The sequence below is a fragment of the Bos indicus x Bos taurus genome, chromosome 11 (assembly GCF_003369695.1).
Source record: "Bos indicus x Bos taurus breed Angus x Brahman F1 hybrid chromosome 11, Bos_hybrid_MaternalHap_v2.0, whole genome shotgun sequence".
Lineage (NCBI taxonomy): Eukaryota > Metazoa > Chordata > Mammalia > Artiodactyla > Bovidae > Bos > Bos indicus x Bos taurus.
This window is the reverse complement of record NC_040086.1, coordinates 62,645,099-62,659,337: the sequence shown is the minus strand read 5'-3', so window position 1 is coordinate 62,659,337 and position 14,239 is coordinate 62,645,099. Positions and strand designations below refer to the sequence as shown.

The following is a 14,239-nucleotide window of genomic DNA, read 5'->3' as shown; positions in this document are numbered from 1 at the left end:
AAGGAGTACGTCAAGGCCCCACTTATTTAACTCGTATGCAGAGTACATCATGAGACATGATGAAGCACAAGCTAGAATCAAGATTGCTGGGAGAAGTATCAATAATCTCAGATACGCAGATGACACCACCCTTATGGCAGAAAGTGAAGAGGAAGTGAAGAGCCTCTTGATGAAAGAGGAGAGTGAAAAACCTGGCTTAAAACTCATCATTCAGAAAACTAAGATCATGACATCCGGTCCCATCACTTCATGGCAAATAGATGCGGAAATAATGGAAACAGTGACAGACTTTATTTTTGGGGCTCCAAAATCATTGCAGATGGTGACTGCAGCCATGAAATGAAAAGACACTTGCTTCTTGAAAGAAAAGCTATGATCAACCCAGACAATATATTAAAAAACAGAGACATTACTTTACCAACAAAAGTCCATCTAGTCAAAGCTATTGTTTTCCAGTAGTTATGTATGGATGTGAGAGTTGGACTATAAAGAAAGCTGAGCACTGAAGAATTGATGCTTTTGAACTGTGGTGTTGAAGATTCTTCTTGAGAGTCCCTTGGACTGCAAGGAGATCCAACCAGTTAATCCTAAAGGAGATCAGTCCTGAATATTCATTGGAAGGACTGATGCTGAAGCTGAAACTCCAATACTTTGGCCACCATGTGAAGAAATGACTCATTTGAAAAGACCCTGATTCTGGGAAAGATCAAAGGTGGGAGGAAAAGGGGACCACAGAGGATGGGATGGTTGGATGGCATCACTGACTCGATGGACATGAGTCTGAATAAGCTCTGGGAGTTGGTGATGGACAGAGAAGCCTGGCGTGCTGCAATCCATGGGGTCACAAAGAGTCGGACACGACTGAGCAACTGAACTCAACTGATGGCACTGCAACTAAGTTCTGGTCAATGGGTTGGAATTAGAAATACTGTCTATACCTTATGGAAAGTGTCCTTAGCGGAAAGGAGTATGCCCTTCTCCCATGATGGCTGGAATGCAGACTTGGCGGCTGAATCCCCAAGAGAATACCTGGACCATAAGAGAGACCATGTGTTGAGAATCGCAGGACAGGATGCTAAGAGTTTCCATTTTGGATGAGCTTATGAAGCCTCTTTACTATCCCCAGACTGTTTTCTGATGTTGAACAGGCAAGAGAAATAGACTCCTAATGTGGAAGCCACCATTACCATTTCCAACCAACTCTGTCATTGAATGTAAGACAGCACTATTTTATATATCACTAAGAAAAAGAAACTGCTGCCAATTAAACAGCTACCCCATCCAATTGTATGACACACGCCAATTTCAGAGAAGTTCAAATGTGACGAAAGTATGAGTCTTATTATATGTAGTATTTTTGTTTTTTGTTACTCACAGCCAAGCCTAATCCTGATGCAAGAAACATGAGGGAGCAAAAAGACAACAAGTTCTAAATAAAGAGCATGACAATCATGTAGAGGGAAGAACAAGTCTCTCTATAAACGACTGACTCACAAAAATAGTAGTGACACATGACTCAACTTAGGGAAGTTTCTCCTATAACTTTGTCGTTTGACTTGAATTAACTGGGGGATTAGGTATGGCTATTTGGATTTGGCCATCAAGTAAGATGAGACTCTAGGGCATGAGTGTACTGGTTTTAAGATGTGGAAGATGCAAAGTGTGTTAGTCGCTCAGTCGTGTCTGAGTCTTTGTGACTCCATGATCTGTAGCCTACCAGGCTCCTCTGGTAGCTATCTGTGGGATTTCCCAGGCAAGAATACAGGAGTGGGATGCTATCCCCTTCTCCAGGGGATCTTCCCAATCCAGGGATTGAAGCCAAGTCTCCTGTGCTGCAGGCATCCGGATTCTTTACCGTCTGAGCCAAGGCTAAATCAGTCTTCACTGTGTGTGACTTGGCTTTTAGGGTCTCTGACTCCTTGGTTTCTTCTCCCCACCTCTGCAGGGTCCTCTGGCTGACTTTGAGGACAAATGGGCAGCTGCTCTGAGAAGCAGCTGAAGATCAAGACAAACGTGCAGCCAATAAGCTCTCCCGTCACTGAGATTCCCACGGAGATGTGCAAGGCTTTCCCCGCACCAGCCCTGCTAGTTACTGCTTTCCGGTGTAATTCAAGCCTTGATCTGGTGCAAAGCTGAGCTGAAAAGCTGAAAAACGGAAAGCTGAAAAGCTAAGACTTTTGGTCCTCAGGACTAGACCCCTGACCTTAACCTATGACAACCAAGTGTTAATGTACCTGTTGTGACTAAAACATCAAAGGCCAATATGACACACGAAAGGGAAATGTGGCTTATTGAAAAGTTGAGTTTAAGGCCAATTATTTACTTTGTGTGTCATTAAAGCAGGGGCACTTTCTTGAGAAATGTTCACTTGACCACTTTTAAATTATAGCACAGTAACGTAAGTGATCCTGTTTCCTGTGACTGCTTCTTGAATCTACTGGGACCACAGGGGCCTTTATAGATTTTGTGAACTATGCTCTATCGTTTATTGATGGTTTCCTCATGTGATAAATGTTTTACATTTATTATTTAATACATCAACCCCACAGGTAGGTGGTATCATTCCCATTTTTAAAGACAGTGGAACTATGGCTCAGAGAAGTTGATTAACTTTTTCATGGTATCACAGCTAATAAATGGGCTCTGAATTTAGGCTGATGAAAGCTACCATTATACTTTAGTTGTAATGGACTGTATAAGCAGCCCTTCAGCTTCAATTTACTGAAACAAGTAAAAGTCTGCTGAGGAATACTTTTATCCTTCCATTCAGAAGGTCCACCGGGCACTGATAACTTGTGATTATTCTGAAGGAAAGCCTTCTCTGAAAAAAAAAAGTTGGGGGAAATGGCAGGAGATGGACTGGATAAGCATCGTTGCTTCAGGCCTTACTTAATTTACACTCCAGCAACTGTTGCAATGGCCCGTGTAATAACCTGGCAACACAGGAATCTCTTGTCAATGACAGAGGTACAGAAGAGTTCCAATGGAACACTCCCGTAGCCGATGAGGTGGACTACTGTTGGGCTGATTGCCTGCTTCTAATGAAATGGGTCATGTGACTTTGCTAAAGCAACACCTAATCTAGTAACAATATTTTAAAAGTGCTTTTGAGAAATTTTCTGCTCACCTTAGTTTCATGCATATATTTTCTTAGGAAGAAAAAAAATTCCCTATATATCCCTATTTAACTTCACCAGTTCTGCCAAAGATACATTATCATGAATCATGGAAATTTCTTGTATGCTCTCATGTTCTACATAAAAACAGCTTAGCTATTTAAAGGGTTGTTTCAAATTCTTATGGGTGAGAATCTAATTCTTCTTGGTTTTAATAAAGTGAAAGCCCTACCAAATGATTTTCTCTGGATTGAAATACATTAATATGAAATAAAACTTAATGTCCAAATTCATGACATTTTCCTTTAGATACCAAAGTACAGACACCAGGCTAAATTTCTTTTAAATTATTTTATTTTTGTGTAAGCTAAAAGGAAATTTACACACTGAAATCTCAAAAGACCTTAGGCATGCACATTAACCTTGTTAGAGGTTCTTCTACATGTCTTTCTTTTTTCCATAGGAATTTCCCCAAACATTTAAAACCCATAGTTTTTACTGTATATACAGCCTAAACCATAGCAATCTATGATTATGTCATTTTACACTGTGCAAAATCCTCAAAAAATAGTGGTACAATAGAACAAAAAAAATCAGTAACAAGTAAATTTCATTGTAAGACATTCATGTAATTTGGTCCTTCTCCAAACCAAACTGATTTAAAACACACACAATCTCTTTAAACCCCTTCAATCAAGTTCTGACAATGATCCATACCCTATAACAAAAGACCAATCAAAGCAAGTACCTTGCAAAAGGTCAAACAGCAATAGGCCAGATTGAAAAGATTAAAAAAGAGCACAAAAATGATAACAAAAGCCAGACCTGAAACAAACCCACCACACATAAAATTAAAAAAAAAAAAAAAAATTAAACAGGGACTTGGAGCTTATTTATGATAGCAAAAGTAATTCAATATACAATATGGAAAATTAATGGGACATTCAATGAAATCTGAAAAGGCTGAAGGGGATTTCATAGACAGTGGAGATTTGGGTTTTTAATTTTCATTTTTTATTTCAAAAGTTGTGTAAGAAGGACACCACCAGTGTATTTCACAAAGACATAAATGTATACACCCCAGCAACACAAAAAGAATAAATCTTCAAAAATGTTCACCCCCGATTATTTACATTTGTTTCTAATATAAATTTATGACTTCAGTATGTAAATAAATATACATTACTATGTATACCTTTCTAGTGCGGCTTACCAACAAATCAGCTGAACTTTTAATTTTTTTTTTTTTTTTAATTAGAGCAGGTATGCTTTTGATGGTAGGGAAGGGCTGGAGGGAAGGAAAAGCAATTGAAACTGTCCAGTTCACATCAGTTATCCATCTGCCTTCTCTTGGGAGCTTGTGGAAGGTGTCAAGGTGGTCGGGAACATCAACACCTTGGCATGCATGAACGTTAGGTCAGGAAGGCTGGCGATCACCTTGATGGCTTCTTCACTCAGGTGCTCTTCTCTTTTCGGTTTCCTGTTGACAAATGAAGAAAGACAAGTGTCTTAAAGTGACTTTAGCTATGGGCCAAATGGGAGAAAATCCACTCTCAAAGCAGACAGCAACCTGTGGGGACCTGAGTATCTTCTCCTCTGCCAGTCCCTGAACCTCATCATACCTTGGTGTTGAGTGCTTTCTGTGCCCGAGGTGAAATTTCTTCTGAAAACTCACACCGCATTTATGTATGTTCATTACAGTTAGACATGCCTAACTGTACCCGTGTACAGCTCACAGCTCTATTTAAGGTTAGAAGAATCTACCCAGGCATACTTTTAAAATGCTAGGGACTTCCCTGGTGGCCCCGTGGTAAGACTCTGAGCATCCACTGCAGGGGGGCATAGGTTTGATCCCTGGCTGGGGAATTAACATCCCACATACTGTGCAGCGCAGCCAAAAATAAAAAACAGTTACCAAGAAGAAACATAATGCTGAAGCCCTAGTAAACTCCACCTGATTAGATGTCCCCCTCCCCACTGAGAAACTACCAGTTATCTCAACATAAAGTATGTCTGGCACAAGCCCTCATTAAGTAATTTTCACCTCAGGTGAAACCCCAAAGGGGAATTCCAGGACAGAAAGCCCTCAGCTCAAAAACACCCAGCCTCTGCTCCACTGGGATACAGATGGTTGGTCCAAAGCCTGCAGCACTAGGACCAGCTGCTGAGGCCAAGAATGCACCCAGGCAGGAAGGACTCAGGGAGAGGGGAGTCTCGAAATCTGATGGGTCCTGTAGATGAAATGCCCCTAGTATAAGAAATGAGCAGTGTGGGACCCAGGACAGAGAGGAAGAGCTCCTGCTGACCTGGGTCCTTCAGTGTGCTACAGAAAATGCCAACCGAGTCTCAACTGTGGCTCACATTGAGCACAGGACTGTAATTCAACCTTTATTTTTTCTAGGATGTTAAATACACTGAAAGAATAGTTGCAGTCATAATGATATTAATTTTAGATCAAAGTTCGTTTAAAACTGTTGACTCTACAAGGCTCAGTTCTCTTTATGGTACTCTATTAGGTGGGACACAAGTCATTTCTTCCACTTAAAATTTTTCTTTGTCCTTAGGATGTGGTGAAGGAAGTCAGGAGATGAAACAAGAAAGGAAAGATAGATGCAAGCCTTTAATACCTGCACTTTTCTGTTGTAATCACATTTGAGTTCAGGCTGAAACAAAAATATTTTACAGAACAACTGAAAAAACCAAACACCAGACTTTTAGGACCGGTCTTCCAATATGAAGGTCAGCTTCAGGCACACTGAAACCATCAGCAGATCGACCTCAGTTCTAGGGTTTCTCAGAAGAATAGAATTAACACTCCAAATTCTTTCTGATTAAAATCTACATTTTTAATGGCATTTAAATCACAGAAAAACTATGAAGTGGATGGGAAACTATCTGCGTTATTCCAAAATGAAACCAGAGAGGCTGGTGCACTTCTTAGTCTCAGAGTGAACAGCTGGAAAGCTCCACGGGAAAGGGCAGCCTCTCACCAGCAGTCGATCTCAGCATCACTCACAATAGGGTCAAAATGACATTGTGTCTTCTGATGTGACACAGCACCTGTGATGTCTTCCAGCCAAAATGTTTTACCTGAATCCATCAAACCTTTAGACAGAATATCCAGTTGATAGGAAATAAGGGAAATGGAGAAACATTTGAAAACTACTTGAAGGAAGCAAATGGACAAATCCAGAGGTTGGGATGTCCTCTAGGACACATGGACTGATCTTTTCAACCAGCGAGTGTGGTTACACTGAGAAGCCAACAGGAGGGATGGAGGTAGATATACTAGGTTGAAAGTGACCTAGCCCTAACAGTTAAGTACAAAAGTCCTAGACTAGATTTTGATCTGGAGAAAGAAGAGAGAAAGGACACTCTTGGGAATTTGAATATATACAGCCTGAGTGTTAGATGAAATGAAAATTGACTGAAATCGACAGATGGAGACCACTGACTACAAGAGTAGGCTCAATTTGTATAGACTATAAAATCTCATTTTTGGTTAAAACAACTGTATGTGTATATTTGCAAAAATAAAGATCTGAAAGAACTGAACTAGGGAGTTATAGTGATATGACTGGTAAGAATGTGATACTTTAATTAAAAACATTTTGTCTGTATTTTCTTTCTCTTCTTACTGCTTTTGTAAAGATAAAAAGGTATTAAAAACAGTAATAAGTAAAATCGCACTTAAATGCACTTCCTCATTTGTGGAGTGCAGCTGGGGTGTGGGGAAGGAGAGCAAAGACGTTTTCACCCAAGGAATGGTTGGTAAAGATTATTCTAGAGTTTCTACCAATTGCCTTCTTTCAGAGGCACTACTTGAAGGCTATCTGAAGTTGGATTTAAAAATAAGAGAAAGTTTACATAGTTGACATATTTTGTGCATTTATCTGTAGTCACTAAGGAATTGATGTGCTCTAGTTTTCTTACAATATAAGAAAGAAGAAAATGCTTGAGAATTTGAAAATAAAATGTTACATCGTGGCCTTTCCCCAAGAGGCAGAGGCAATGACCTATTTTTGATTTATATTCTCCCAAGATTTATCCTTTTGGCCAATGCAATACAATTAAGGGTCTAGAAATAAACCCATACAATTATGGTTAAACTGATTTTCAACAAGAGAGAAACTGGGAAAAAACAGTCTTTTCCACAACTATTGCTGGTATAACTGCATATCCATGTGCCAAAGAATGAAGTTGGATCCCTACCTTACATCATATTCAAAAATTAATTCAAAATGGATCAAAGAACTAAATGTAGGAGTTGAAATTATGAAACACTTACGAGGAAAGTTAGCGCAACACTTCCTGACCTTGAAGTAGGCAATGGTTTCTTAGATATGGCATCTAAGGTACAAGCAATGAAATACACATACATGTATATATGTACATATATAAATATCTATACAGGGCTTCATCAAATTAAGAAACTTTTGTGTTTCATAGGACACTAACCAAGGAAGTGAAAAAACAGCCTACAGAATGAGAGAAAACATTTGCAAATCATACCTGATAAAGGTCAAGTATCCAGAAGAACTCTTACAACAACAAAAATGTCCTTAAAGAAGAGACACAACTGTTCAACAAGCACCTGAAAAAATGCTCAATTTCACTGGCCATCAGGGAAACGTGAGTCAAAATGCCAATGAGATGTCACTTCATACCCACTGGGATGGTTATAATCAGAAAGTCAGACAATAACAAGCCTTGTGAGAATGTAGAGACATTGGAACTCTCAAACATTATTAGTGGGGATGTAAAATGGGGCCACTGCTTTGGAAAACAGTTTGGTAGTTCTTCAAAAAATTAAGTGTAGCATAACCATGTAACACAGCAGTTCCACCAACAAGAAAACTGAAAGCATTTGTCCACACAAAAACTTGTACATGAATGTTCATGGCAGCACTACTTATAACAATCAAAAGGTGAACACAACTCAAATGTACATTAATTGATTAATGGATAAGCAAAATGTGGTACAGCCATACAATGGAATACTAGGCAGCCATAAAATGGAATGGAAAGTACCAAAATACGCAACAATATGGCTAGCTTGAAAATATTATGCTAAGTGAAAGAAGTCAGACACAAAAGGCTATACAATGTATTATTCCATTAGTATGAAATAACCAGAATATGAAAATCCATAGACATAGAAGGCAGATTAATGCTGCCAGGAGCTAGAAAAAGTAGAATATAGGGAGTGACTGCTAATGGGTATGGGGTTTCTTTTAGGGATGATACAAATGTTCTGGAATTAGATCGTCGTAATGGTTGCACAGTGACAGACTTTATTTTCTTAGGCTCCAAAATCACTGCAGATGGTGATTGGAGCCATGAAATTAAAAGATGCTTGCTCTTTGGAAGAAAAGCTATGACAAACCTAGACAACGTATTAAAAACCAGAGATAATACTTTGCCGACTGTCTTTACCGTCCGTCTAGTCAAAGCTTTGGTTTTTCCAGGAGTCATGTATGGATGTCAGAGCTGGACCATAAAGAAGGCTGAGCACTGAAGAATTGATGCTTTTGAACTATGGCACTTGGACTACATACAAGGAGATCAAACCAGTCAATCCTAAAGGAAATCAATCCTGAATATTCACTGGAGGGACTGATGCTGAGGCTGAAGCTCCAATACTGTGCCCACCTAATGTGAAGAGCCGACTCACTGGAAAAGACCTTGATGCTGGGAAAGACTGAAGTCGGGAGAAGAAAGGGATGACAGAGGATGAGATGGCTGGATGGCATCACCGGCTCAATGGACACGAGTTTGAGCAAACTCTGCGAGATGGTGAAGGACAGGAAAGCCTGGCATGTGCAGTCCATGCGGTTGCAAAGAGTTGGACACGACTGAGCGACTCAACAATAACAATGGTCGCACAACCTTGCAAATACACTAAAAGCTACTGAATCGTATACTTGAGGAGGGTGGATTTCATAGTATGTGAATACATGTCAATTAAAAGGTCAAAAAAAAAAGAACAAAAAAACCATGTATGCCTTTTGGCAACTAGTCCTTTGGCTTATATAAGCTTCAGCTAAAAGTCTGTGGCTATTAACTAGCTGCTACACACTGATTAAGATGAGGAAGTAATTTTTCTCTGTATTAGAAAAGGTAAGCTAGAAAATGGAACTATTTTAAAACTTGAGAACTTCCATTTCTTTAAAAAGTAAGTCACTTTCACAACCTATGTTTAGAAAGAGAAGAGCACATGTATTTTCTCTTACGTATATGCAAAGGCGTTTGAAAAGAGTATGGAATGTTGTTTGCTATATGGCAAATTCCCTCTACCTAGACCACTGTTTCTTAACCCTTCCTCACACTACAGTTCCTCAATGCTTTTTCACTGTGTCTTCTGTGTACTGACAAAAGCCAATATTTTGCTGGGGTGTACGCTTCAAATTTTGTTTTAATCAAAAACAAAAAATGAAACAAAACCTAAAAATAACAAAGACACTTAAAAAATTCTGTTGCAACTATGTCACCACCCTCTCTCTTCCCTGTACAACTGAGATTCACTCATGGGGACATTTTACAGTATTACCTTCTAATAGTAAGACCTGTGAATATTTGCACTTCTCACCATTTTCAAATAGTTAATTCCTCAAAACAGAAAATTCAAAGGTGGCAACTTGTTTTCCTTTCAATTTATTGTGTTTTAAATGTGAAGCTGGACAGGTATTAGTGACCAATTCAGTTACGGCACTAACCCCAAGATGCACGCTATAGTTTCAGTTCATCCCATAACAGTACAGAATAAGAGAAAAAAATGAAAATAACTTAAAGTTATTTAAGTTGGAAGAGTGGAAGAGTGCCTTAGTGTACAGAATGTTTCAAGGGTGAGCTGAAAAGTTAGGAAAGCAAGCAGGTTAACTATGTGGCTTAGAGCTCCTCCTAATGGCACAAACAGTGAATTCTCACCACAGAGACTTTCAACATTACTACCGTTCACTCAGTGAGACTGCAGAGGAAACACCAGGACTGCCCTTAGAAAAGGCTGTACACAAAGCAGCAGGACAAAGCCCAAATGATAAAAAGAGCATCGCTTGTTTGCTTGTTTTTAAAGTCATTAGCCTCTAGCTAACATATATAGAAAAAATGGATGAGAAATTTGTGTAATAAGAACATTAAGTTGAAAATACAACTTATTTGGAAAGAGAAAAAATTAGAAAGCAAGCAAAAAATCCACACTAGCTTGATAGGAGGCTTAACTGTGCCAGGTAATATTACCACAAAGAAATGAGCGACGAGAACGAGGGAGAGAATCTGTGGCTAAGCAAGAATGAGCAGACTACAAACCCATTCCTGGGAAGAGTTCAGGGCAGGCTTGCTTACAAAACATATAATAATGGATTTTCTTAATTATGAACATTAAGTGTATTAATAACAATAGCGATTGAATGGATACTTCAGCACACAATACAGTTTAAAAGGCCATGTGAAAATTCAAGCCAAAGTGTTAAGACAGGTAAGCATTTATTATTCACAAAGAAAAGGGTTAGTTTTTAAATGGATATTTTTCTACAGAAGAATTGATTTAAAAGATAAATCAGAATTTGACATGTGAATGGAATGTATTTACCCAGGAGAAAGTGCTATAATATCTCTGCCTAACTGGGCAAAGGTAAATATTTCCACTTTTTTTTTTTGGCTACACCATGCAGCATGTGGGATCTTAGCTCCTCAAACAGGGACTGAACCCGTACCCCCCCACCTTGGAAGCGTGGAGTCTTAACCACTGGACTGCAAGAAGGGTCCCAATATTTTATTTTAAAATGTTGATGAATCACAGATTTGGGACAGCAGAGTTGGTATCCCAATCAACACTGGTATTTGCTCTTGCAGTAGAGATTACCTTCATAACCATTCCTTTATAATGATTACCTTCTTATTAGAAACTGCCTTATTCTATGGCTAACATGTCAAAGCAGCGGGTTATTTCAGAGCTTAATTATGTAAAACTAAAGGTTTTTTGAATCCTACACACAAGCCCACATGAGATTCCTGGTATCTGAGAAAACTGCTTTTCTAAAGGTCATGAACCTAAGGGGATCCCAGAAGGCTTGTTAAAAAACAAGGCTTCAGGACCTAAATCAAAGGTGCCACACGTCAGCAAATATTCAGAAAACAAAACAGTGGCTGTGCCCTTCTCTCTTAGCCTGGAGGTGAAAGGATTAGCTTACATGACTCTGGGATTATCAAACTCGGACCCCAAAGATGATCACCGCAGTAGTTAGGAAAGAAAAGGAGGAGCATTTGTGCAGTGCCAATTCTTTAATCAGACTCTTCTTTTGTTACAAAGTTAGGTATAGGCGTAGGGAAAGAGAAAAAGACCACATCTGTCAGCCCTTTCCAGTCTCTCGTGAAATAGCTCTCCTCTTGTAAATTCATAATTAAATGTAACTTGATACTATTTTCTAGAATTGGGCATCCATTGCATTTATATAAATGTAAAGTGAATTTTTAATACAGTATACTGAAATACCACCAACTTATATGCTTTCCCATCTGGGCTACTTTGTTCAAACATAGAATTCAAAATTAGGGTGTAATGAACACTAGCTTTTACCTGGTAGATGTGCTTGTCTTCTCTACTGTGGACATGAGTCTCGCAAATGCATCAGTCACTTTGAGGCTTGAGGTGGAGATTTCCAGCTTAGAAGTTGTTAATTCATACAACTCTGGATCCACACCTTATAGTACAAAATGATAGTCAGTGATGGTGCGCTGCAATGGCTTACTCAATTAGCCACAATCCAAGATGCAAAAGGCAATTATTCTGTAAACATCTGAGTCTTTGTAAGTACAACACATCTTTAGAACACTGTAACACTTTATTTATTTCTTAAATTATAAATTCCACTTTTCAGAGTTTCTATAAAGTAGGAAAACACTTTCAAAATTCCACTTTGGTATAAATATAGCCTTAATTAATCTAACATTTATGTAGCAGATATCATTCAAATACTTCTAAAAAAAAAACTGTCTGCTATAGGAAACTCCCTAAGCACTGGATTAGTCTGTGATACGAAAGTTAACAATCTTTTACAAATAGAATGCACAATGATTTGTTGCACAATATGACACCTCAGTTTTTAAATGGACTGATTTAACAGTTTTTGAACTTCCATTTTCCCTTATCTCCATGACCATTTTTCCTCCGTGTTTTCACTCATATCCCCAAATTTGGAAGTTAATGTAAAGTCTCACATACACTAAATGATTTGGTTAATTTAAATACATTCTGACTATCTGAGGACATGAAATATTATCCAAAGAATTAAATTATTACTAAAGAAAAGTTATATATCACAATGTTCTTCTTTAGGTAAGAAGAGGGGAGGTAAAATGTTTTCAGAAAAAGTGAATAAAACAGCTACTTTTGAACAAAATGAAAATCATCTCAAGGGTTAATTATACTCCTAAAGTTTCACAGCTGAATCTAGTGGCTAACAGTTCAAATATCTTCTTGGAAAAATTCAAAATGAAGCTGAGTTCATTAGGATTAGGTTTATTGTAAAAGTCTAGTAAAATCCTTCCCGTCTGACTTCCTTAAAATACACATACATATTTTAAAACTTCCTTGAATATTAATTTATATAAAATATGATGACTACAAAAAAACAAGTAACAAGTATTTTCAACTCATGCTAAGCTTACGAAAATAAAGACAATCAGACAAAAATTTTTTAATTATACTCTTTCTTTGATTTCAGCAAATTCAGTAGTTTTGAATAGAAAAGCAGATTTTAAGTACAAATGTCTTATAGTTTCATCAATCTCTACTTATTATTTCTTTAAAAAGAAGATCAGCAGATAAAATTATATATAATAGAGTCATATATTGATGCTCACAAGTTTTCTCCTTTTAGGGTATTTCAAGGTTAAGAAGAAAATCAGGAACTGCTTTCTATGAACCAGCTTTGTAGCTGACTAGCAGATATAAACACAGATCTCAGATGTTTACAGCAATTACACCAGCAAAAGCGGCTTTCACAGTCACCATGTCCAACAAGGGAGGAAGGCTATAGAAAATGTTGACTCTCCCAAGTTCTTAATAGTTCATTAAGGTACAGTTTCAAAATATACTTTAAAAGCCCCTTTCTTTGTATTTCTATAATAAGCATAAATATGCAGCTAAAATGCAAAAATTTACAGATGCTTGTAAAGCAGGACCAGATGAACCCAAAGCACCTCCTTCCTCTACTGTGAAAGGTTCTATTCCAAGTAACCACAAAATTTAGGTAGATGGTGAATGCATAATGCAGAATAAACAACTGCAATCTGACTGGCAACAGGAAAGTGCTAGTGAAAATTTAGTTGGGTTTGTAAAATACTGGCCACTTAGCTGTCAAACAGGAAAGTGGGAGATTGAAAAAAAACAACAAAACAAAACCCAAATCAACCTCCCTCAGCCCTCCAAAACCATTATCACCAAAAAAAAAAGTACTATGGCTCTATTTTTCAAAACCAAGATAACTACACAAAAAACCGGAGAGTAAATTTTTTTAATGGAAAAAGATTCTTTTTTTTTTTTTTTTTTAAACAGAACCTTAATGAGGCATAGTTCAGTTACAGAAATAAAGCTAGCCAACCAAGTTCTATGCCAACCTCCTAAGTCTCAAACACAAAATAAACAACTGCAAGCTAAGACAAAATGACTTTCCCAGAAACAAGTCAGAAAAAGTACAAGCAAGTGGTGAAATGGAATACTCAGGAAAGTGTTTACACCTACAGCTTGATGGAAGTTTTAACAAAACCCAGTAGCAATAAAACAAGTCCAAGCATATTTATAGTAATCAGGTTTACACAGAGGCTAGAGTATATTGATGAAAAACTGGAACAAAAATATTTAAGAGGTTCCGAAGTAAGGATCACAATCGACCATGCTAATTTCACTTCCATTACAGCTCTAAACCTCGGAAACTGCTTGTTCTTCTCTAAGCTGTGTATGTATACTGAACCTGGTTATCAAGTCATTTCTGTACTTCTTTATTTGGTCAGATTATTTGTGCTCTTATGGATGATTTTTAACTGAGTTTGAAATGTAACCAAAAGTTAAATTTAAACCAGGTTTTTAGGCATCCAAAAATAGTGACCTCATTTAAGTTATCATA

The 14,239-nt window shown here is 37.8% G+C and overlaps 1 protein-coding gene across 3 annotated transcripts in view; it reads right to left on the bottom strand.

Annotated features, from left to right (window-relative positions):
- Positions 1-3,452: 3,452 nt before the first annotated feature.
- AFTPH (aftiphilin) overlaps positions 3,453-14,239 on the bottom strand; it is a 74,370-nt gene continuing 63,583 nt past the window's right edge. For all 3 annotated transcript variants that reach the window (XR_003513396.1, XM_027555632.1, XM_027555631.1), the window contains 2 exons: positions 11,692-11,815; positions 3,453-4,596 (listed from right to left, as the gene is read on the bottom strand). Coding sequence is in view for 2 of the 3 variants with exons in the window: in XM_027555632.1 (XP_027411433.1) it covers positions 4,449-4,596; positions 11,692-11,815 (272 nt within the window). In the remaining variant the exon portion in view is untranslated. The remainder of the gene's footprint in view (positions 4,597-11,691; positions 11,816-14,239) is intronic.